The sequence below is a fragment of the Crinia signifera genome, chromosome 2, assembly GCF_055691185.1.
Source record: "Crinia signifera chromosome 2, ASM5569118v1, whole genome shotgun sequence".
Taxonomy (NCBI): Eukaryota; Metazoa; Chordata; class Amphibia; order Anura; family Myobatrachidae; genus Crinia; species Crinia signifera.
Window position 1 is genome coordinate 12229 of NC_139218.1, and position 26163 is coordinate 38391.

General features: G+C 48.7%; 1 protein-coding gene across 6 annotated transcripts in view; it reads left to right on the plus strand.

Moving 5' to 3' along the window:
- Positions 1–26163, plus strand: part of LOC146059304 (uncharacterized) — a 62858-nt gene that overhangs the window by 10795 nt on the left and 25900 nt on the right. For 5 of the 6 annotated variants that reach the window (XR_014470213.1, XM_083171416.1, XM_083171417.1 and 2 more), the window contains exon 2: positions 16804–16926. The exons of the other annotated variant lie outside the window; for it this stretch is intronic. Coding sequence is in view for 4 of the 5 variants with exons in the window: in XM_083171416.1 (XP_083027542.1) it covers positions 16822–16926 (105 nt within the window). In the remaining variant the exon portion in view is untranslated. The remainder of the gene's footprint in view (positions 1–16803; positions 16927–26163) is intronic. 6 annotated transcript variants of the gene reach the window in all.

The following is a 26163-nucleotide window of genomic DNA, read 5'->3' on the forward strand; positions in this document are numbered from 1 at the left end:
ATATGTACCCCATGCCTGAGGAGCATGTGAAATTGTGGGAGAATGTCCCGTTGGTAGACGCTCCTGTGGCTAAATTGTCAAAAGATACAGCCCTGCCAGTCCAAGGTGGTGCAGCCTTTAAGGACCCAGTAGACAATAAAAGTGGAAGGATGCCTTAAAGCAGTTTTTGAGGGAGTGGGCTATACACTCCGCCACATTATTGCTTCAGCTTGGGTAGCGAAAGCTATGATTAAGTGGACTTTGGGAGATCAGCTACGGCCTGATTCTGAGGCGTTTATCCTGGCAGAAAAACTCAGATGTGCAGCAGAGTATATCACGGAGGCTGTGAAAGAAGGCGCTAAAATGGCATCTAAGGTATCCAACACATCTGTGTCCTCTAGGCGAGCCCTCTAGCTTAAGGCCTAGGATGCAGACAGCGAGTCAGAGAAAACCCTTGAGACTTTGGAGTTGCTTTTTGGTTTTGAACTGGAGTCTATCATAAAGCAAGCCACAGGGGGAAAGAGTACATTTCTCCCTACCACTGCAAAAGCTTCAGGCTCAAAGTTTGGAGTGTTTTAAGCATGCTTTTCGCTCTTTCTTTCGAGGGGGAGCATCCAGCAAAGGACAGGCGGGAAGAGGTAGATTCCCAGCCGGTAAAGGGAAAGCCTCAAAATCCAGGTTTGGGGCTTTTGGTAAGAAGCCAGTGTCAAAAGGAGAGGGCAAATCCTCTGCATGACGGGGTTGAGGCTCCCTGTTTTGGTCTCAGAGTGGGGGGTCGCCTCCTGCAGTTTCGGGACAGGTGGAATATTCCAACCTCAGACCCTTGGGGCCTTTCAATTGTCAATCTCAGGGGGGGATCCTCCTTGGAGATTTCTTCCAACCCCTTTGCCAAGGGAAGCCAGTTCGCACACAGTCCTTTTGGGGGCGGCGTTGGCTCTCAGGGAAAAGGGGTTGTGGTCCCGGTTCCTCAGGAGGAACACAAGAAAGGTTTTTATTCAATCCTCTTCTTGGTGCACAAACCAGACGTGTCAGTCAGACCCATACTGAATTTAAATTCTTTAAACCAACACATTTTGGTGGATCACTTCTGCATGGAGTCAGCGCTCAGTGCTTGGCAGCTTAGAGCCAGGGGAATTTTTGGCATCCGTGGACATTTAGGATGCATATCTGCATATACCGATATGCAAAGAGCATCAGTCCTTACTTCGCTTTGCGATAGGGGAGACCCATTTACAATACCAGGCCCTACCCTTTGGTCTGGCCACAGCGCCGATGGTATTCACAAAGGTGATGGCTGTCATGGCAGTGTCACTCAGGCTGAGTCACTTGGACAATCTGCTAATCAAAGTAGAGTCAGAGGAAAAGTTACTGGAACATCTATCAGTGGCGACACGGTTCTTGCAGGACATGGGATGGGTGCTCAATCTGCCCAAATCCCATTTAATTCCCTCACAGAGATGGCTGTTTCTGGGAGTAATCCTGGACACCCAGTTACACCGGGTATTCCTACCAGAGTCCAAAGCAAGGGACATCCGTCAGCTGTTATTACTGTTACTGCAGGCATCAAGGCCTACAGTTTGGCAAGGGGTGATGCTCCTCGGCAAAATGGAGGCGACTTTCGAGACGCTTCAGTTTGCCAGGTTTCATTACAGAACATATCAATGGAACATCCTTTCCTGTTGGTCAGGGAATGTGGAAACCATGAAACAAGAAAGATTACTTCTCTCTCAGGAGACAAAGGAGTCCTTACTCTGGTGGACGGACATAGAGATGTTGCAACGGGGGCGGTCACTTTGCTCTTAGGACTGGGTGGTGATAACGACCGACGCCAGTCTCAGGGGATGGGGGGCGGTTGCCCTTCACCATCGGTTGCAGGGCCTGTGGTTCAAACAGGAATCCAGACTCCCAATAAATATATTGGAACTTCGAGCAGTTTGGGAGACTATCCTACACGCCGAGGATTGTCTGAAGGGCCTTCTGATCAGAGTGCAGTCAGACAACGCCACAACAGTGGCTTACCTGAATCATCAGGGCGGGACTCGCATCAGGATGGCTATGCAGGAAGTCTTGCGGATCTTCAGCTGGGCAGAAATCAACATTCCGGTTCTGTCTGCTGTCTTCATTCCGGGGATCCGGAATGTAGAAGCGGATTTCCTCAGCAGGGAGGACCTGCTGGAGGGGGAATGGTCATTACATCCGGAGGTATTCCAGGAGATTGTTAGTCGCTGGGGGCTCACAGAAGTGGATCTAATGGCATCCAAGAACAATTGTCAGGTTCTGAGATTCTGTTCCAGAACCAGGGACCCAACCACTTGGGTGGTGGATGCCATGACGGTTCAGTGGCACTTTCAGCTGATCTACATTTTTCCTTGTTCCCAATGATACCACGGTTGTTGAGAAGGGTGAAGTCTCAACAAGTGCAGGCCATTCTGATTGCACCAGACAGGCCCAAGAGGTCGTGGTATTCGGACATTCTGAAGTTATCAATGGAATCTTGGCCCCTTGCTCTTCGTCAGGACCTTCTAAGACAAGGGCCATTTCTGTACCTGGACCTAGCTCGGCTCAATTTGACGGCCTGACTTATGAGACCTTCCTACTAAAGAAGAAAGGATTGTCTGATGCAGTGATCCAGACTATGCTTAGGGCTCGTAAGCCAGTCTCTGCTGCTAATTATCATCGAGTCTGGAAAATTTACATCAGGTGGTGTGAGCATCAGAAAGTGCACACCTCCAGGTTCAAGGTGTCTAGATTGTTAGATTTCCTTCAGGATAGTTTCTCAACTGGTTTGGTATTACAGTCTCTAAAAGTACAGCTTTCTGCTCTGTCCATTTTCTTCCAGAAAAGGATAGCTTTTTTTACCTGAGGTTCAAACCTTTTTGCAGGGCGTTACCAGTTAAAGCCTCCATTTAGGCAGCCGGTGGCGCCTTGGGATTTATCGTTGGTTAGGGTTGCAGAATCCTCCCTTTGAACCATTAAGGTCGACTTTTTTGTTAGCCATTGCTTTGGCTATACGTGTTTCGGATTTGGGAGCTTTGTCCTGTAAATCTCCACATTTAATTTTTCATGAAGAAAGGGCTGTGCTTCGAACAGTACCTAAGTTTTTACCAAAAGTGGTTTCTTCCTTTCATTTAAACCAGGAGATTGTGCTCCTGATGTTTCCCCTCCAGAAGGGGCAAGAGATAGGGACAAATTAAGGAAGTTGGACATAGTTCGCGCCTTGCAAATTTACATGGAAAGGACATCCGCAAAACAGATCTGTTGTTGGTTTTGTATGATGTGCATAAGAGAGGATGGCCTGCTTCTAAGCAGACTATTGCCAGATGGTTAAGGTCAGTAATTGCCTTTGCTTACACCAAGGTGGGTAGACCTGTTCCTTCTCAAATTAATGCACATACCACCAGGTCAGTTGCTTCCTCATGGGCGGTGCGTCATGGTGCTACAGCGGAGCAGTTTTGAAGGGATGCCACTTGGTCCTCTGTTCACACCTTTACCAAATTTTACAGGTTCCATGAGTTGGCTTTGGAGGACGCTTCATTCGGACGGGCAGTGATGAGAACTGGCAGTCTGAGCGTACCCTCCCAAAGGACCGGCTCGTGAATGTCCCAAGGTTAGCTGTGCCACCGGGATGGACGAAAGAGAAAAGGAGATTTTTGTAAGAACTTACCGTGCACCTGCGTAGTGCACTACTAGTAATGCAGAAGCCAGGAGAGGTTTCAAAAGAAAAAGTGCACAAACGGGGACTTTAAACTTGTAAAAATTATCACCATCTACCGGGGGAAGGTTTGCGATTGACGGGTAGATCGCAATCGACCTTCTAGCCACTTCTGCTGTATTTGATGGTTTCATCCGTGACGATTTTCTGGTTACATCTGTTACACATGCACATTCCTTTGAATATTGTCAAGGTAATAATAAAAAACTTTTGTGAAAACTGTGTGGTTTTTGCTTTATTGTTAAAAAAGTATAGAATAAATATTTGTTATAGTTTCAGAGAAATTAGACATGTATTTTATTTCAGAAATTACCATGTCCTATCCTGGTTACATCCATTACATTTAAACAATTAATTGATTTACAGCAGACAACAATGGTGAGGCTTGTTCATACTTCATATTTCTCTACCGTCCAATGGGATACTGGGTTGAATACTATGGGGATAGAGATCCTCCGCAGGAGAGACAGGCACATTAAAGCTTTCAGTGTGGGTGCACTGGCTCCTCCCCTCTATCTCCCTCCACTAGTCAGTTTAGAAAAATGTGCCTCAGGAGAGGCAGTGCTTTCTGGATGCTCTAGAGTTTTTCTTCAAATTTTATTTAGTTTATTATTTTGGGGCGCTGCTTTGACCAAGCAGCTGTCCTACTTCGTGGGTGTCAGGGGTAGGGTCAGTCCCTGGCCTCTTAAGGCACAGAGCTGACCCTGCTGCAGGACATCTGTCCTGTGTGGGGCTTGTCACCGCACAGCATTGCGCTGTAGCGAGCAAGCTCCCCAGCTGCCGCACACCCCTGACTGGTCTGAAGACGTCAGTGGTGAGTAAAGGTTGGGGGTCCCACAAGGGGACACCCCAACCGTTTTGTGCGGCAAGATAGCTGCGGCAGTAGCGGTGGCCCTCACGCAGGGGCCGCGCGACCCCCCCCCCCTCATCCCACTGGCATAGGGTGATGCCGCTGGACCACCAGGGATGCCCAAGGCGTTTTTTATTATATGTGAAAAGCACCTTATATGCCAGTTTAAAAACGCTAGAAGCGCCAGCTCCATGTAAGGGGGCGGGGCTTTGCTCAGAGCGGGACCAGGCTCTGCTGGGCGTGCCCTGTCTCTGCTTCCTGCTTCTTCATGCATCCAGAGGTCACCATTACAGCTCCTCAGCGGCGTGGTGGAGTTGATCCTTTGCAGCAGCAGCAGAGACAGCAAGTTATAACAGCGCAGCAGCATTGCCTAGCTGAGTTATATTACACTCTGTATGCCAATATCACTTTGTCCTTTGTGCGTTACCAGTTCACTCAAATCTGTGAGCTAAGGTTTAGGGTGTACTGGTCCCCTCATCATAGGCGTGCGCACGGGGGGTGCCAGGTGTGCACAGGCACCTCCTAATGACCCGGCACCCCCCACAGGATTGCACGCAAAATAGATTTTCAGCAGCACCTGCGGCAGTCAGGACTGCTGCATTACTTGCCTGCCGCCGCCGGTCTCCAGCACGCCAAACATCACGGCGGCTGGGGACATAATGGGTGCTGCTGTGTGGATGGACCTGCGGCGCTGCATCGCTCAGCTCCATAATGTCAGCCCCCACGGCCCCGCTCTGACATTTAGACGTTATGGCGCACAGCGCGCACACCCGCTCCGTCGCACAACCCGCCTGTCTGGTCTCCGACTCCTACCTGCTCTATCCCACCTCCCGCCCGCTGGGTCTCCCATTATGGTTGGTAGTTATGCTTGATGGGCATTAAAGTGTGTGTCAATATTAGGAATGGGCATTACAATTTGCGGCATTATGTAGAATGAGCATTTTGGTGTGTGGCATTATGTGAGATGGGCTTTAATGTGTGATGGTCATTATGGTATTTGGCATTATGTGGAATGGGCATTACAGTGTAAATTTTTGCAGCGCGCCTTTGGCACGCACTGTCCAGATTTCTAATGTATTTAAGGGGTATGATTCTTTCAACAGTGCATAAATAAGTCACCTTGTATTTTGTGTGCATTGATGCCCAATAAGAGTTTATAGACACGCCCAGAAGGCGGTGATGGACACACCCCTCCAATGGTGCACCCCCTAAAACAATGGGCTGCGCACGCCTATGCCCCTCATATTGCTCTGAGTCTACCCCACTGGCTAGTTAACCACTTGTACACACACCATAGTCTCTAATACAGAGGTGCATTACACTTATACTGTGTAGAGTTACAGTACATCAGTATGGGTGTTGTGTGTGTGTGCGTGTGTGCGCTGCTGGGGGTGTCCTGTTGCTTTATCATGGTGAAAAAGTTAACATGCATGGTGTGCAGCACAAAGTTCATACCAGCTTCACAGTCACAGGTTACCTGTGAGCCGTGTATGCTACCACAGCCTAGTGGTGTGACCTCTCAGGTTAGTGGGGTACCCCCACAACTTGTGGATGGGTCACAGGCAGACAGTCAGGAGCCTGCTTGGGCCAGCAGCATTAAAACACTGATGGACTCTGTTTCTTCCCAGCTATCTGCAAATACACAGCAGACGCAGAGGGTGCAAAGGGAATTAGCCATTTGGTCTGCCAGGGTTGATATTTTCACCCCTCCTCCTGCTCAGCCTCAGAAGCGGCCTGCTACTGCAATGGCCCCTGACACAGATGATGATGAGGACATCGCTGAAGTCTATGTACACGGCCAGTGGGGCTTCCCAACGCCAGGTTTTGGCCAGTTGTTGGATGGCTACGCAGATCTAAGAGGGTTTGCTGGGGGACATGTCTGTGGCTCAGATAGGTGAAAATCTGCATCATACTCAGGACACGACACGGGTGCTTTGTGAGGCACAGAAGGAATTGGGGGCTATAAACGCACGGAATTCCGCTATGGCCGTGTCGGCTCGGCGGGCACTGTGGTTGCGCCAGGTGGCTGATGTGGAAAGCATCCCTTTCATGGGGGGAAAGGCTCTTTGGTAGTGAGCTTGACGACTGGATTTCCAAGGCTATGGCAGGTAAATCCACCTTCCTCCCGTCAGCACCCACTGTTGTAAAGCTCCCTTTCACTGGTCCCTCCCAGCAGTCCTTTCGCGGGTCCAAGTTCCGCCCAAAGGCCAGAGGCGCCTCAAATGCTAGCCTAGGCACAAGAGGCAAATTCAGGAAGCCAAATCCCTCTGGTCATCAGGACCGTTCCAATGCCCCTGCTGCTTCCATGCCGGCCGCATGACTGGGTGCACCCACCACGAGACTGTCCGAGGTGGGGACCCGACTGTCGCACTTCAGCGATGTGTGGGACGCCTCGTGCCTAGATTCCTGGGCCAGGAGTCTTATTTTGCTAGGCTACAGGCTGGAGTTCGCCATGCCCCCTCCCCGACATTACTTCAAGTCGGCCCTTCCAGCCTCTGAAGGATCAGGTTCTCTTAAGGGAGCAATTCACAAGCTCAAAGGTAATTCTACCTGTGCCAAGACAGGAACAAGGTCAGGGTTACTATTCAAACCTGTTCCTTGTCCCAAAACCGGACGGTTCAGTAAGGCCCATTTTGAATCTAAAGTCACTGTACCCTTTTCTTTTCGGGTGTTCAAATTCAAAATGGAGTCGCTCAGGTCGGTTATTGCCTCCCTGGAACAAGGAGAGTTCCTGGCCTCCGTAGACATCAAGGACGCCTACTTGCACATCCCGATTTGGCCTCCCCATCAAGTCTTTCTCAGATTTGCAGTTGGAAGCAGCCATTACCAATTTCAGGCGCTACCCTTCGGGCTGTCATCTGCCCCGCGCGTCTTTACCAAGCTCATGGCAGAAATGATGGTTCTTCTCAGGCTCCAAAGGGTCAATGTGATACCCTACCCGGACGACCTGTTGATCAAGGCCGGATCGGAGGAGGCCCTGAGAAGTGCACTCAATCTGACGATGCAGGGACTGAGGGACCACTGGTGGATTTTAAATATACCAAAATCCTTGTTGATCCCGAGCCGGAGAATGGTGTTCCTGGGTATGACTCTGGACACGGTGGAGCAGAAGGTATTCCTGCCGGTCGAAAAGGCTTCTGTAATACAAGAATTGGTAAGAGAGGTCCTAACAAACCCTCGGGTCTCGGTGCACCTCTGCCTCAGGGTGTTGGGCAAAATGGTTGCTTCATTCAAAGCCATCCAGTATGCCCGGTTCCACTCCAAGACCTTTTAGCTGGATATCCTCACAAAATGGTCGGGATCCCCTCTGCAAATGCACAGGAGGATTTGCCAGACCAAACTCTCCCTGCAGTGGTGGCTCAATTAGCCAAATCTCTTGGCGAGTCGCTGTTTCCAGATCCAGGACTGGCTTCTGCTTACCACGGATGCCAGTCTCAGAGGTTGAGAAGTCGTGATACAGGGAGTCCGTCTACAAGGCCGTTGGTCTCCACTGGAATCCATGCTGCATATAAACAACCTGGAGGTGAGTGAGGGCAGTCTACTACGCCCTGTTACAGGCGGAGCCGATGCTGCAGGGCATGGCGGTGCAAGTCCAGTCCGACAATGCAACTACGGTTGCTTATATCAACCGCCAAGGAGGGACGAGGAGCATGCCTTGTATGAGGGAAACCAACAAGATATTTTCCTGGGCAGAATGCCATGTGAAGGCCCTGTCGGCAATCTTTATACCGGGAGTCGAGAACTGGGAGGCGGATTTCCTCAGTCGTCGCGATCTCCACCCCGGGGAGTGGGGACTTCACCCTCAGGTGTTCCAGGACATTGTGGATCTTTGGGGGCTCCCTGAGATCGACCTTATTGCCTCATGGTTGAATCGCAAGGTGGACAGGTACTGTGCACGGACCAGGGATCCAGGGGCGGTAGCAGTGGATGCCCTGACTTGGACATGGGATTTCCAGTTTCTGTACCTCTTCCCACCCCTCCCGTTGCTGGTGTGGGTGCTAAAAAGGATTCGGCACCAGAGAGCAGAAGCCATCCTAGTGGCACCAGACTGGCCTCGAAGGGCCTGGTACGGGGACATTCAGGCCATGCAGGTAGAAGACCCGTGGCATTTTCCTCAAATAATAGATCTTCTCCTCCAGGGACTGTTCGTCTTTCAGGACTTACCGCGGCTGCGTTTAACGGCCTGGAAGTTGAGCGGCAGATATTAGACCACAAGGGCCTACATCCCTCGGTCATTACCACCATGACGCGTGCCAGGAAACCAGTCACGGCTTCTCACTATCATGTGATATGGAAGAAATACATAGCTTGGTGTGAAAGAAATACCTTGCCACCAGCTGTATTTCGTCTTAACAATCTGTTAAGATTTCTTCAAGCCGGCTTGGAGCTGGGCCTCCGGTTGGGTTCCTTGAAGGTCCAGATCTCGGCTCTGTCTGTATTTTTTCAAAATAAACTGGCGGTTTTGCCTGAGGTCCAAACCTTTCTGCAAGGGGTGCTGAGGATTCAGCCTCCTTTTGTGCCACCCACTGCGCCTTGGGACCTGGATGTGGTTCTTACCTTTCTCAAATCCTCTTGGTTCGTTCCTTTGGAACAATCTGAGTTGAAACATCTTACTTGGCAGACTGGTCCTGCTGGCATTGGCTTCAGCCAGGCGAGTGTCTGAGCTTGGGGCATTGTCCTGTAAAAGTCCTTACCTGGTGTTCCATGAGGATAGGGCGGAGCTCAGGACTAGGCCGCAGTTCCTGCCGAAGGTTGTATCCGCATTCCACCTCAACCAACCTATTGTTGTTCCTTCCAGCACGGTACATTTGGAGATAATTCTCTCTTTGGATGTGGTACATATCCTCAAGGTGGTTACAGGACAGAAAACAGAGAGTTGTACTAAACGGAGTACAGTCAAAGGAGGGAAAGGTTACAAGTGGAGTACCCCAGGGATCTGTACTTGGACCTGTGCTTTTTAATATCTTTATTGGTGATATTGCAAATGGAATTGAGGGTAAAATGTGCCTTTTTGCAGATGACACAAAGGTATGCAACAGGGTAGAATCACCAGGAGAGGATCTAGGTAGATTAGAGGAATGGTCAAGAGCATGGCAACTACAGTTTAATGCCAAAAAATGCAAAATCATGCACTTAGACTAAATATAGTATAAATGGCACTATAATGGAAACTACTGAGGAAGAGAGGGATCTAGGTGTCACTATTTCAGGGGACTTAAAAGCAGGTAGGCAATGTAACAAAGCAATGAAGACGGCAAGTCAGATGCTTGGTTGCATAGGGAGAGGTATCAGCAGTAGAAAGAAAGAAGTAATAATGCCACTGTATAGGTCATTGGTACGACCTCACCTAGAGTATTGTGTTCAGTTCTGGAGGCCATATCTCCAGAAGGATATAAATACATTAGAGACTGTACAAAGAAGGGCAACTAAAATGGTGCATGGCCTACATCACAAAACGTACCAGGAAAGACTAAAAGATCTTAATATGTATACTTTAGAGCAGAGAAGGGAAAGGTGGGACATGATAGAAACTTTCAAATATATCAAGGGTTTTAACAAGGTACAGGTAGGAGACCTTCTTCACAGGAAGAGGAGCAACAGAACACGAGGACATGTACTGAAACTAGAGGGAGGAAGATTCAGGGGAAATGTGAGGAATAATTACTTCACAGAAAGAGTAGTAGATAAGTGGAATAGCCTACCATCAGAGGTGGTAGACGCAAATACAGTAGTACAATTTAAACATGCTTGGGATAGGCATATTGATATCCTTACAAAAAAATAAGGATCAAATATGGTTTGAGGTAACATGTTTAAAAAAGGGGCAGACTAGATGGGCCAAGTGGTTCTTATCTGCCGTCAAATTCTATGTTTCTAAGGTGTATGTTAAGTGCACGGCTAGAATCCGGAAAACGGATAGTCTATTCGTGTTGTACGATGCGCAAAAGAAGGGCTCTCCTGCTTCTACAAGGACCATAGCACGTTGGATTCGATGCACGATACAACAGTCCTATGCATCGGCTTGTTTGTCCCTTCCTCCGTCGTTGAAGGCCCATTCCACCAGATCTGTGGGGACCTCTTGGGCGGCTGCCCGAGGAGTCTCGGCACTGCAGCTATGCAGGGCCGCAACTTGGTCAGGGAATAACACGTTTGTCAAGTTCTACAGATTTGACACACCCAGGGAGGATTCCCAGTTCGGACAAGTGGTTCTACAGCAGATTCCGCAAGTTCCCACCCGTGCTGGTAGCTTTGGGACCTCCCCATAGTATTCAACCCAGTATCCCATTGGACGGTAGAGAAAATAGGATTTGGGGTACCTGCCGGTAAATCCTTTTCTCGTAGTCCATATGGGATACTGGGAGCCCGCCTCTGTGCGGCATTTCTGCTGTAAGACACTGTTCCTTACACTGTTAGGGCTTGTTGCCTTGTTGTCATGTATTGACTTTCTTCAATAGTTATACAATACAAAAAAGGGGTTTTTAGTGTGGCGCCTCAAGTGGGAATGATGGTTGTATTAATTCAAAAAGAGACCATACCGTCTCCTCGTGGTGAGTTCGTGTCCATCAAAGGCGGTGAAAAAAATGATAGGGAAAATTCACAATGTTCAGCGGAAACCGGACCATGAAAAGAGAAGATACACAACAAACAGTGGTCTCAGTCTCTGGGATATCACACGTATGCAAGATGATATTGGGGGATATATGGGGTCCTTCTATGCACCCAGGTGTCTTCTTTAATCGTTTTTTAGGGAACACCTCGTGTGGTCAAATGGAGGGCACGCTCACATGTATGCTTACATATGCATATCGGGTGGTAAACCTATCAAGGTATCTTTTGGAACATCATAAATTTTCCTGTAGGTTTTGAACGATTGGGCTCCCAATTTTCAGTCAAGGGTGTAGTTTATCACGATCATGAAAAAGAAATAATTTTTCAAGATGGTTTTAGTAGGTGTTCATGCCCACATATATATTCCAGTTTAGACCGGGGAAGTATATAGAGTCTTTTCTAAAGCCCGGAGTGTTGTGTTTACTCAAATTAAGGGTCACCTCGTGCAGACAATACGTCTCTGTGCTTACATGTATGCTTACATATGCAAACAGGGGAAACACTTATCACGGTATCTTTTTATGATATCACATTCATTCTCATCAACCTCCAGGAAGTGTGCTTACGTGTATGCTCACTTTAATATAATTGTTGATCCTCTCATCAAGGTATCTTTCATATCTCAAACAGAGGAGATGTCCATCCAATGTGTTATCCAAAAAACAAATCCTTTTATTCTCAAAGCAATACACGACAGAAAGATATATAAAAGTTTATAAAAGCTGATATTTAAAATGCCTCCTTTTCTCCTCACTTTATCACTGGGAGTAAGATGGAAAAAAAACCCGGGGTGACTCACCAGTTCAAAGCTGGGGTGTCCAGGAAGGCAAAAAAATTTTGTACAGCAAGTGGCCAGGAGGTACCGCACCAACGCGTTTCGACCCGTTGGTCTTTTTCAAGGTGGTATTGCTTTGAGAATAAAAGGATTTGTTTTTTGGATAACACATTGGATGGACATCTCCTCTGTTTGAGATATGAAAGATACCTTGATGAGAGGATCCACAATTATATTAAAGTGAGCATACACGTAAGCACACTTCCTGGAGGTTGATGAGAATGAATGTGATATCATAAAAAGATACCGTGATAAGTGTTTCCCCTGTTTGCATATGTAAGCATACATGTAAGCACAGAGACGTATTGTCTGCACGAGGTGACCCTTAATTTGAGTAAACACAACACTCCGGGCTTTAGAAAAGACTCTATATACTTCCCCGGTCTAAACTGGAATATATATGTGGGCATGAACACCTACTAAAACCATCTTGAAAAATTATTTCTTTTTCATGATCGTGATAAACTACACCCTTGACTGAAAATTGGGAGCCCAATCGTTCAAAACCTACAGGAAAATTTATGATGTTCCAAAAGATACCTTGATAGGTTTACCACCCGATATGCATATGTAAGCATACATGTGAGCGTGCCCTCCATTTGACCACACGAGGTGTTCCCTAAAAAACGATTAAAGAAGACACCTGGGTGCATAGAAGGACCCCATATATCCCCCAATATCATCTTGAATACGTGTGATATCCCAGAGACTGAGACCACTGTTTGTTGTGTATCTTCTCTTTTCATGGTCCGGTTTCCGCTGAACATTGTGAATTTTCCCTATCATTTTTTTCACCGCCTTTGATGGACACGAACTCACCACGAGGAGACGGTATGGTCTCTTTTTGAATTAATACAACCATCATTCCCACTTGAGGGGCGCCACACTAAAAACCCCTTTTTTGTATTGTATATCTTATGTTACCAGGCTGATAATACCTGGCTTTAGTGTATTGGCTGACCCTATTCAGTGCCTTAACAGTATATTGTTTGCCTATTGTGTTCTTCAATAGTTATTGGTGAACTCAGAAGTTGTTATGATTCACCTTCTTTATTATTTTTGTTTGGTTTGGGTGTGCTGTGAGAATCTCACCACATTATTGTTCACATACCTCCTCACATAGCTCTCCTTCGGCACAGTTTTTCTTTAACTGACTAGTGGAGGGAGATAGAGGGTAGGAGCCAGTGCACCCACACTGAAAGTTTTAATGTGCCTGTCTCTCCTATGGAGGATCTCTATTCCCATAGTATTCAACCCAGTATCCCATATGGACTACAAGAAAAGGATTTACCGGTAGGTACCTAAAATCCTATTTTTTTATTCACCAGTGGTAGATACAATTGTGGTAAAATTTGCTTCTTTGCATTTTAAATTTGAAGTAATCTAGATGTTTACCTCAAACATTGTAGCGGTAAGTTACATCCGTTACTTTGGTATTGCCCTTAAACCGTTTGTCTGACTAACCAATGTCTGTTTTCCAGCGTTTGGGAGCAAATTTTTGAATGTCCTTTCCTCCCATATATTTCCAGGTTTTTGTTCCCACCAGATAGAACAGATAAATCTGTAGGTGTGTATCCAGCTTTAGATAAGGGTGTAAGATAGGGTACATCATTTACAATGTAAGCTCCCACGAGCAGGGCCCTCTTCCCTTATGCGCTTTTCCTTCTCCTACTTAAAACCATCTAGGATGGCCCCAAATCCTTCTGTTCTCTGCCCCCTGATACTTATGTCTGTGCCCTCTGATGCTATCGTTATGTGCCCTGTTATTGTCCTCTATTGTATACAGCTGTAAGTCACTGTCTCCTGGGTTATATACTGTGTAATAGGGTGCTGCAGATCCCTTGTTCTCTGCCCCCTGATACTTATGTCAGTGTCCTCTGCTGATGCAGCTATGGTTATGTGCCCTGTACTTGTACTCTGTTGTAGTCAGCTGTCAGTCACTGTCTCCTGGGTTATATACTCTGTAATAGGGTGCTGCAGATCCCTTGTTCTCTGCCCCCTGATACTTATGTCAGTGTCCTCTGCTGATGCAGCTGTGGTTATGTGCCCTGTACTTGTCCTCTGTTGTATTCAGCTATCAGTCACTGTCTCCTGGGTTATATACTCTGTAATAGGGCGCTGCGGACCCCTTGTTCTCTGCCCCCTGATACTTATGTCAGTGTTCTCTGCTGATGCAGCTATGGTTATGTGCCATGTACTTGTCCTCTATTGTATACAGCTGTCAGTCACCGTCTCCTGGGTTATATACTCTGTAATAGGGCGCTGCGGATCCCTTGTACTTTGCCCTCTGATACTTATGTCAGTATCCTCTGCTGATGCAGCTATGGTTATGTGCCCTGTACTTGTCCTCTATTGTATACAGCTGTCAGTCACTGTCTCCAGGGTTATGTACTCTGTAATAGGGCGCTGCATATCCCTTGTTCTCTGCCCCCTGATACTTATGTCAGTGTCCCCTGCTGATACAGCTATGGTTATGTGCCCTGTACTTGTCCTCTATTGTAGTCAGCTGTAAGTCACTGTCTCCTGGGTTATATACTCTGTAATAGGGTGCTGCAGATCCCTTGTTCTCTGCCCCCTGATACTTATGTCAGTGTCCTCTGTGGATGCAGCTGTGGTTATATACTCTGTACCTGTCCTCTATTGTATACAGCTGTCAGTCACCGTCTCCTGGGTTATATACTGTGTAATAGGGCGCTGCGGATCCCTTGTTCTCTGCCCCCTGATACTTATGTCAGTGTCCTCTGCTGATGCAGCTATGGTTATATACCCTGTACTTGTACTCTGTTGTATTCAGCTGTCAGTCACTGTCTCCTGGGTTATATACTGTGTAATAGGGCGCTGTGGATCCCTTGTTCTCTGCCCCCTGATACTTATGTCAGTGTCCTCTGTTGATGCAGCTGTGGTTATATACTCTGTACCTGTCCTCTATTGTATACAGCTGTCAGTCACTGTCTCCTGGGTTATATACTGTGTAATAGGGCGCTGCAGATCCCTTGTTCTCTGCCCCCTGATACTTATGTCAGTGTCCTCTGTTGATGCAGCTGTGGTTATATACTCTGTACCTGTCCTCTATTGTATACAGCTGTCAGTCACCGTCTCCTGGGTTATATACTGTGTAATAGGGTGCTGCGTATCCCTTGTTCTCTGCCCCCTGATACTTATGTCAGTGTCCTCTGCTGATGCAGCTATGGTTGTATACCCTGTGCTTGTCCTCTATTGTATACAGCTGTAAGTCACTGTCTCCTGGGTTATATACTGTGTAATAGGGTGCTGCGTATCCCTTGTTCTCTGCCCCCTGATACTTATGTCAGTGTCCTCTGCTGATGCAGCTGTGGTTATATACTCTGTACCTGTCCTCTATTGTATACAGCTGTAAGTCACTGTCTCCTGGGTTATATACTCTGTAATAGGGCGCTGCGGATCCCTTGTTCTCTGCCCCCTGATACTTATGTCAGTGTCCTCTGCTGATGCAGCTGTGGTTATATACTCTGTACCTGTCCTCTATTGTATACAGCTGTCAGTCACCGTCTCCTGGGTTATATACTGTGTAATAGGGTGCTGCGTATCCCTTGTTCTCTGCCCCCTGATACTTATGTCAGTGCTGTCTGCTGATGCAGCTGTGGTTATATACCCTGTACTTGTCTTATATTGTATTCAGCTGTAAGTCACTGTCTCCTGGGTTATATACTCTGTAATAGGGTGCTGCAGATCCCTTGTTCTCTGCCCCCTGATACTTATGTCAGTGTCCTCTGTTGATGCAGCTGTGGTTATATACTCTGTACCTGTCCTCTATTGTATACAGCTGTCAGTCACTGTCTCCTGGGTTATATACTGTGTAATAGGGCGCTGCAGATCCCTTGTTCTCTGCCCCCTGATACTTATGTCAGTGTCCTCTGTTGATGCAGCTGTGGTTATATACTCTGTACCTGTCCTCTATTGTATACAGCTGTCAGTCACCGTCTCCTGGGTTATATACTGTGTAATAGGGTGCTGCGTATCCCTTGTTCTCTGCCCCCTGATACTTATGTCAGTGTCCTCTGCTGATGCAGCTGTGGTTATATACTCTGTACCTGTCCTCTATTGTATACAGCTGTCAGTCACCGTCTCCTGGGTTATATACTGTGTAATAGGGTGCTGCGTATCCCTTGTTCTCTGCCCCCTGATACTTATGTCAGTGCTGTCTGCTGATGCAGCTGTGGTTATATACCCTGTACTTGTACTCTGTTGTATTCAGCTGTCAGTCACTGTCTCCTGGGTTATATACTCTGTAATAGGGTGCTGCAGATCCCTTGTTCTCTGCCCCCTGATACTTATGTCAGTGTCCTCTGCTGATGCAGCTATGGTTATATACCCTGTACTTGTACTCTGTTGTATTCAGCTGTCAGTCACTGTCTCCTGGGTTATATACTGTGTAATAGGGCGCTGCGGATCCCTTGTTCTCTGCCCCCTGATACTTATGTCAGTGTCCTCTTCTGATGCAGCTGTGGTTATATACCCTGTGCTTGTCTTATATTGTATTCAGCTGTCAGTCACTGTCTCCTGGGTTATATACTGTGTAATAGGGCGCTGCGGATCCCTTGTTCTCTGCCCCCTGATACTTATGTCAGTGTCCTCTGTTGATGCAGCTGTGGTTATATACTCTGTACCTGTCCTCTATTGTATTCAGCTGTCAGTCACTGTCTCCTGGGTTATATACTCTGTACTTGTCCTCTGTTGTATTCAGCTGTAAGTCACTGTTCTGCTTATTTGTGTATGTACCCATGTATATAAATGGTAACACATGTGTAATTACTGCTTTTGTCATTTTACTCACCTCAGACTGAAGCTGAACATTCAATGGCTGCTCTTTCCCTGCATACGGATCCATTCCCAGACGGCAAGCCCCTGTCACAGCGAGTGGTCAGGCATGCCCTTGCAATCCTGCATCTTCTGACTGCAGAGGTGGGAACATGAGATGACTTGAACTGTATTGTGTTCTTCTCTATTGCCCTGATTATATGGTTACATGTACGTGTCTCCACCAAAGCCGGAAAGTCCCAGATAGTGATGGAAGTAATTGTATATTGGAGTGCGGTAATGTTATACAGACCACATCGGCTACAGGGGATAGGGACTGTGGCGGCTACAGGGGATACGGACTGTGGCGGCTACAGGGGATATGGACTGCGGCGGCTACAGGGGATACGGACTGCAGCGGCTACAGGGGATGCGGACCGCGGCGGCTACAGGGGATGCGGACCGCGGCTGCTACTTTTACTGATCGACCATAAGTGGTTGACCATATAACCGTCTACTATGAGTCTGTCTATGATTTATACCATAACCTCGGCGGCTACAGGGGATGCGGGTGGACGGAGAGAGCCTACCTTGCATTAGTCTAACACATAACATGGCAGCGAGGAGTTATGAGAAATAAATGACAAATCTTTATTGGGCAAATCCCATCCAAATGCATCATTATCCCTCTGGAGAGTGCAGCATTTTCCGTCTTCTCAGGTCGCTGTGCACACAAACATAGGGTGTGGGTCATCTATCACCCCGTTACCTAATGCACCCTGCTCTATCGGCCTACTGGAATGTGTTTGAACTGTAGGAGGAAAGTGTAGGAAAACCTGGAGAGGCCATAAATAATTCCCCACCACTATGTGGCCGGTCCCATGAGCTGTGATGCCGTTTTCATTTTTCAAAAACCGTAAATCCTTTAACCCCTTCAGTGGTGGTTTTTTTTTTTTTGGGAGCGCTCCCCACTGGGCGAGTTTTTTATGGGGAGCGCTCCCTTTAAAAAACCCACCACCGCCTACCTGGGTCCGGACAGCGCCGCTGAACTGTCACTCAGCGGCTGCCCGAACCTGCGCCCCCCCAGCACTGCGTCCCTTTCCCCGGCAGCCGGCTTGTCATAAGCCGGCGCCGGGGACTTCATACAAAACCCGGAGGGGAGGGGGGAGGAGGAGGGAGCCAGAAGCGCCGCAGAGGGGAGGGAGCCGGGAAGCACTGAAGCTGCCGGAGTTCAGTGAGTGAACTCAGCAGCGCTGCCCGGCTGTAAACAGTGGCAATCCCGAGAATTTTCCGGGCTTGCCAGACTGGGCACTGAGGCACAGCCCGGAAAATTCTCGGGATTGCCACTGAAGAGGTTAAAAATTATGCGTGATCTTCACCCCCTTCAATCATCCCCTGATCATCACCCCCCAGTCATTCACCGATCATCCCTACAGAACCATTGAGAAACTTTAGAAATAAATAATCATATTATACACTTGCTTCAACTGTTAGTTTTTTACAGGGGTGTCTGTTTATTTTGGGACATACCAAGTACTTTTGCACATATGAGGGGCACTGCCTCTGGGTTGGGGAGCCGGCATGGGCACCGCCTCTGGGTTGGGGAGCCGGCATGGGCACCGTCTCTGGGTTGGGGAGCCGGCATGCGCACCGCCTCGGGGTTGGGGAGCCGGCATGGGCACCGCCTCTGGGTTGGGGAGCTGGCATGGGCACCGCCTCTGGGTTGGGGAGCCGGCATGGGCACCGCCTCTGGGTTGGGGAGCCGTCATGGGCACCTCCTCTGGGTTGGGGAGCCGGCATGGGCACCGCCTCTGGGTTGTGAAGCCGGCATGGGCACCGCCTCTGGGTTGGGGAGCCGGCATGGGCACCGCCTCTGGGTTGGGGAGCCGGCATGGGCACCGCCTCTGGGTTGGGGAGCCGGCATGGGCACCGCCTCTGGGTTGGGGAGCCGGCATGGGCACCGCCTCTGGGTTGGGGAGCCGGCATGGGCACCGTCTCTGGGTTGGGGAGCCGGCATGGGCACCGCCTCTGGGTTGGGGAGCCGGCATGGGCACCTCCTCTGGGTTGGGGAGCCGGCATGGGCACCGTCTCTGGGTTGGGGAGCCGGCATGGGCACCGCCTCGGGGTTGGGGAGCCGGCATGGGCACCGCCTCGGGGTTGGGGAGCCGGCATGGGCACCGCCTCTGGGTTGGGGAGCCGGCATGGGCACCGCCTCTGGGTTGGGGAGCCGGCATGGGCACCGCCTCTGGGTTGGGGAGCCGGCATGGGCACCGCCTCTGGGTTGGGGAGCCGGCATGGGCACCGCCTCTGGGTTGGGGAGCCGGCATGGGCACCGCCTCGGGGTTGGGGAGCCGGCATGGGCACCGCCTCGGGGTTGGGGAGCCGGCATGGGCACCGCCTCGGGATTGGGGAGCCGGCATGGGCACCGCCTCGGGGTTGGGGAGCCGGCATGGGCACCGCCTCGGGGTTGGGGAGTCGGCATGGGCACCGCCTCGCGGTTGGGGAGCCGGCATGGGCACCGCCTCTGGGTTGGAGGTGCCGGCATGGACACGCCTCTGGGTTGGGGAGCCGGCATGGGCACCGCCTCTGGGTTGGGGAGCCGGCATGGGCACCGCCTCTGGGTTGGGGAGCCGGTATGGGCACCGCCTCTGGGTTAATCAGCCTCTCACAGTGAAGCGACTGCTGCATCTGGTTTCTCAATGTAGGAAACAGTCACTTTGTGGTTCTTCAGGAGTATCTGATCGACCTTTGGCTTCATACTTTGGAGCGCACAGAGTCGGGGTTTGAAAAAGTTTCCATTAATTTGGGGATCCTAGTAAGGTACATGGGCATCTTCCTTCTCCCAGGCCATTAGCAGATTGGGATGAAGAAGGGGAGGGAAGTTCTGGAGGCTGTTGTCCTCCAGCTCCAGTGTGGAAGATCTCATTGCTGCAGTGCGCCACTCTCTGAACTGCTTACATATGGATTACCAAATGAAAGCTGTGGGTCAGACCAAGTGTCGGCAAGGGAAGGTTGATACTTTTCTTAATTTCTTTCAGATTCCTTTTGTGTCAGAGGTGGAGCCCGGTGTCTACCACCGCAAGGCACTGGAATCCTTAGACAATGTGACCGGCACATTAGGAGCAGCTAAGATCTCTCTGTGAGAGTGGCTAAAACTGCTGTCTTGCCGCAGTGCTGGTGTTTACACTGTCGCCAGAGGCAGGGACTCCATTAGACCACCCTGTGACCAGACACCTGCCCTTACGCTCTGGCTACGCCCTTCGGGTCCACAGATAGCGGTTCCTGGTCTCACGGGACCTGGCCAATTCCCTGTTACCATCAGTAACCGGCTGTTACTGACTCCGCCCACTACGCAGTGGGCGGGGTTATCACTGCCACCACCAGACTCCTAATACGTGGCATCTGGAACCAAGGTTACCTCCTCAGGCCCAAACGCTGGCATCTGAGTACTACCTGCTGTAGAGTGTGCGCCGACACGCTGCTGGCACACCCCCGACAGGTGTCGGTTGGTTCCCCACTGGTCACGGACCAGACCTCTGCTTCGGTAGCTGGCAGAGCGGAACTCAGAGACGCTGGATGCTATACCCAGAACAGCCAGAGAACGGAATTATTGCAGTAATTCTGTTGGTTGCAAGATGAAAGTAGCCGTCTTGGGCAAAAGATGGTTTATTGCCAATAGATCTGAAGAGATCTCTTCTATCATTGGAGGTACAGCATACAGATGTTACAGCATTCAGATACAGGCAGAAGTACAATATTACACAGGGCAGAAGCCCTCTTTTTATAGACAGAAAACACAGTAGCATTGTCAGATCCTCCCCTATACCTTTAGGATTTGCATATCAAACATACATCTTACTTCCAGTGCATAACGAATCAAGATTACATTCTAAAAAGGATGAGTCCAATTTCCTTAGGGGACTTCCAGGAAAGGTGGAGATCCTTTGATTATCTCCTGGACATGTTAAATGGCAAAGAATCAAAGTGCTGCGGAGAAGGAAGGAGATAGATAGAAAGAATAAGTGAGAAAAACAGATATGCAATACCAAGTAAAATAATAAAAAGCGGCATGAATGTTTAAGCTCTTTTTTGACCTTTGGGCAAAGTCTTTAAGCAACTGCTGGAGACCAATAAGTGGCAGATGAGTGCTAACTAGCCCTAACTAAAGTACCGTGTCAGTATACGCCGGGGATCCCATGAGGCTACTGCCGGTTTCGGCACTCGTACTTCTGGTGATGGTCCTGCACTTGGTATGGCTTGCGGCTTTGCTATATAGGTATAGATTGTAGCAAAAAAGCAATTTTTTATTATTTTATATCTGTTTTTCACTTATTCTTTCTATCTATCTATCTCCTTCCTTCTCCCCAGCGCTTTGATTCTTTGTTATTTACCCTATCAGAGCTGCTACTCCCTCTAAAATAAATTTTGGCGCAGAATCAGCAATTCTTTGTTAACCCTTAAGATCTTCTGGACATGTTTACATAAAGAAACACAAATGTCTGTGCATTACCAGCACCTCGCACACAGGATGGCCTGGGTTCAGTGACACACATAGTCCACCACCTGCGGTGTATTGACCACTCACAGGAGAAGGCTGTTTAGCATCTCATCTCCTTATCACAGGAATTCCTTCCTTAAGTCATTTTCACATTTAAAATACATTTAAATTACACTTTATACATCATACGGAGCCAGTGCCCGGCACAGGCTTCCGACACCACATAACACTGCAGCTGCGGACCCTCAGTCTCCCAGCTCAGTGATTCACATATATTAATACATTTAAAATATCTTTATTTAACCCATTTTGCCCAGCTCTGGGCTCCCTTGAGGCCTGCAGCCCAGCTGCAGGGGCTCCTTAACACTGGACTGGCTGCGCTGGGGAGCCAGCTTCCAACCTGCCATGCCCGGACTCTTGGCAGCGACAGTTCCCAGTGCGCTGCTGTATAGCAGCGGCTTCTGTAGAGCTGCAGCCCAGGACAGCATCCCGGCTGCAGCATCTCCAAGCACACTGCTCGGCCATGCTGCATTCCCTCTCCACTGGAGGATGGGGGTTACAGCTGGACGGCACCGGGGTTTGCCGGAGGTTGACCGGGGCCACGGCGCCCATACACAATGTGAATAAAACATTTTTTTACTTTGGCGCCAAGCGCCCCATGTCCAAGATGGCACTGGGGCTGAAGGGGTTAACCCTTTCAGCTCCACAACCGCCATGCCCCATGTGTGCCGGGGTCTCCGGCCACACACCCGGTTTACACAGGTCTCCATAGTACAGTTGGGGGAAGACCAGCATATGGGAGGTGGCATTGGCCTGTAACCTCTCCCTCGGCTTTGGGAGCCAGTCCACTTCAGAGTTCCCGCTCTCAAGCTGCTTTCACTTTCCTCCTTCTCTCTGAGACATCGGCAGCCATCTTCAGGTCTCCAGGAGTGTTGTCTGCCTCCCCTGTAAAAACATCTATTGTTGAGCACTTATCCTACCTGCTCCCATAGAAGCCCAGTAGCTGATGAGAGGGCATTGCAGTGTATTGTACCAGTCTCTGCATGGTATGTGACTATTGTGCTTGTTTTTCCTTTCTTCCGTCTGCTCTTTATATAATATATTTCTATCCACTGTTCTTTGTTACACTCTGTGGTTATAAATCCTCTTATCACATACTATATACCACTCTGTTACCCATCGGGCATATACCTATTGTGTGTGTGTGTGTGCGCGCGCGCGCACACCCATATCTCTTGTCACCATGACTTCTATACAGAATCCCCTAAAATGCCGAAGGTCTGTCTGAGCAGGATGTCATTCAGGGCCTGTGTGTGTTACATTCCCCCTGGGCAGTTCTCTGCTCCTGGGTCTCTTGTGAAGGCGCCGGGTGCCCACTGGTCCCTCTCACCTCCTGCTGCAGGGACTCCTAGGCTCCTCCTCCTCCCTGCACCTGGACGGGGAAGTACTGCTGCTAGGGAGGAGGTGACTGGATCTGGGCAGCACAGCAGGAGGCTCCCCAGAGAGCAGTTGAGGGGGGGATGCGACAAGAAGCCCATAGGCTTCTATAGGGTAACAGCCGTTAGGCGTTACCCTCTGGTGGTCCCGCGTTGATACATATGTAAATGCGGTAAAAACCCCGAAAACTGTTTTGTTTTTTTAAACCTCCTTTTTCGTTTGATACTAAATATTTTAGAAGAAAATCTAAAATGAAGTAAATTTGGTTCATATGTCATATGTACGTTCTGTTATGTGGCGATGGGCAGAATTTGCTTCTGGTAGTACATATATTGGTACTTGTTTCCTAGCACAGCACCCAGATTTTGGACGTACGCTAACGTACTGAAATCGCACGCCGCAATATAGTGACATACAATGTGCGCGATGCGATTTCACTCACTCCTGTTCCCACTCACTGTCTCCCGTTCCCACTCACTGTTAATCACGCATCCTGTCACATCCTCACAGAAATCACTCTGAGGTGATTTTGTGAGAGGAGTGGACGTACATTTGTAACCTAGTCATTTATTCTTGGTGTTTTCCTAATTTGGATTGAAATGGCTGCTGCGCTGAATTTGTTTTCATTGCCGCAGGCGGAGGCAATTGATTTCTTTAAGCAATCATCTACTGCAGGTGGCGGCGAATTGCGCCAATGGACACAGTATGCGGCTGAGTCTTAAGGAAGGTATGTGGCGGTGCCATGTAAGGGTTTGTCGGCAAAAGGCACACTTTTTCGCCAGGTGCCGCTTACCCTTCCTCACATTGGTGAGGTTCATATACTCTTGGGCGCAGGAGATGACTTCGATAGAGTACTTCCAGCATCAGCTGGTTATGTCCAAGAAAACAGCAGTACTCTACAATAAGTGGATGCGGGAGGCCTGCCTGATGGATCGAATGGCGCAGCCACACCGCCGTATTGGTGGCCCAGACCGCATAGTGGAGGTGGACGAAACCTAATTCGTCAGGAGGCAAAGCAATGTAGGCCGGATGTTACCCCAGCAGTGGGTATTTGGGGGAATCTGCAGGGAAACGGGGCAATGTCTCCTGACGATGGTGGCGACCCGCGATGCCAGCACATTAATGTCGGCTATCATCGACAACGTAGAGCCTGGATCTATTATATACACGGACTGTTGGAGGGCGTACAGCACAGAATAGCTGCGATTGGCTGGATACGAGCACGCCCAGGTGAACCACCGATACAATTTCATCGACCCATCAACGGGGGTCCATACACAGAACATTGAAAGGATGTGGGGCGCATGTAAATGGCACAATAAACTCCATCGGGGCACCGCAAGGCACAATCATACCTTGAGGAGTTCATGTGGTGGAAAGCTTTGGGTGGGGATGACCCTTTTCAGCGTATCCTCCACGCCCTGACACTGCTAGCGAAGGACAATTACATTATTTGATCATGATTACATTTCCTTAATTAATCTTTACTGTTTTAAATGAATTGTTTCTATTACCTGTTATTTTATGGTTTATGAGTTATTTAAGTAAATTATACTTCTTAGTCAACACATGTCGTCCTTACTGTGTCAGTTGCCTGATTTCTCAGGGGTGAATGTGTTCATAAACCACTATCAGCGCCACCCCGAAGCGTGGCGAGCGGACGCGGAATACAGAGCAGTGAATAAATGACTATGTAAAATCGTATCGCATTGCAGGCCCAGAAAGTGGATGCGATGTTCTTACGCAGAATAGCCCTCTACACACTATGAGCTTAGTAGGCGCCGTGCTAGGAAACAATGATTGTAAACCACCAGCCCAGGGCACCCCTGCAAGTACCCCAGGGAGGGAACCACCAGCCCAGGGCACCCCTGCAAGTACCCCAGGGAGGGAACCACCAGCCCAGGGCACCCCTGCAAGTACCCCAGGGAGGGAACCACCGTGTTAGTTTCTAAGGGTTGGAATAGACGCCCTGGGTTATTGGATAAGACGGAGACCCCGGGGTAAATCATTGGATGTGGATCATAGGGGCTGACACATACAATAGGTGGACATGGACACTGTATATGTGTACCGCGTCGGGCCTGGTCCCTCGCTATATTCTCCCTCTATGTCCACTTGGATAGTCGAGTATGAAAAAACACCTATTGTATGCGTTGACCTTTTGAACCTGTCGGCCTAAAGCTTGTCAACCTTTTTCCTGTGTCGACCTGCCAACCGCATCCCAAATCATTTGTGTCTCGCTTTGTTTGTTTCTTAGTTCTCTGACATCTTCCCCATTTGAACCTCTGAATAAAGTGGTCGGAATCCCATGTAGTATCTACCTTCCATATTGTATCCCGTGTAGTATCTACCTTCCATATTGTATCCCGTGTAGTATCTACCTTCCATATTGTATCCCGTGTAGTATCTACCCTCCATATTGTATCCCGTGTAGTATCTACCCTCCATATTGTATCCCGTGTAGTATCTACCCTCCATATTGTATCCCGTGTAGTATCTACCTTCCATATTGTATCCCGTGTAGTATCTACCTTCCATATTGTATCCCGTGTAGTATCTACCTTCCATATTGTATCCCGTGTAGTATCTACCCTCCATATTGTATCCCGTGTAGTATCTACCTTCCATATTGTATCCCGTGTAGTATCTACCTTCCATATTGTATCCCGTGTAGTATCTACCTTCCATATTGTATCCCGTGTAGTATCTACCTTCCATATTGTATCCCGTGTAGTATCTACCTTCCATATTGTATCCCGTGTAGTATCTACCTTCCATATTGTATCCCGTGTAGTATCTACCTTCCATATTGTATCCCGTGTAGTATCTACCCTCCATATTGTATCCCGTGTAGTATCTACCTTCCATATTGTATCCCGTGTAGTATCTACCCTCCATATTGTATCCCGTGTAGTATCTACCCTCCATATTGTATCCCGTGTAGTATCTACCCTCCATATTGTATCCCGTGTAGTATCTACCTTCCATATTGTATCCCGTGTAGTATCTACCTTCCATATTGTATCCCGTGTAGTATCTACCCTCCATATTGTATCCCGTGTAGTATCTACCCTCCATATTGTATCCCGTGTAGTATCTACCCTCCATATTGTATCCCGTGTAGTATCTACCCTCCATATTGTATCCCGTGTAGTATCTACCCTCCATATTGTATCCCGTGTAGTATCTACCCTCCATATTGTATCCCGTGTAGTATCTACCCTCCATATTGTATCCCGTGTAGTATCTACCTTCCATATTGTATCCCGTGTAGTATCTACCTTCCATATTGTATCCCGTGTAGTATCTACCTTCCATATTGTATCCCGTGTAGTATCTACCTTCCATATTGTATCCCGTGTAGTATCTACCCTCCATATTGTATCCCGTGTAGTATCTACCCTCCATATTGTATCCCGTGTAGTATCTACCCTCCATATTGTATCCCGTGTAGTATCTACCTTCCA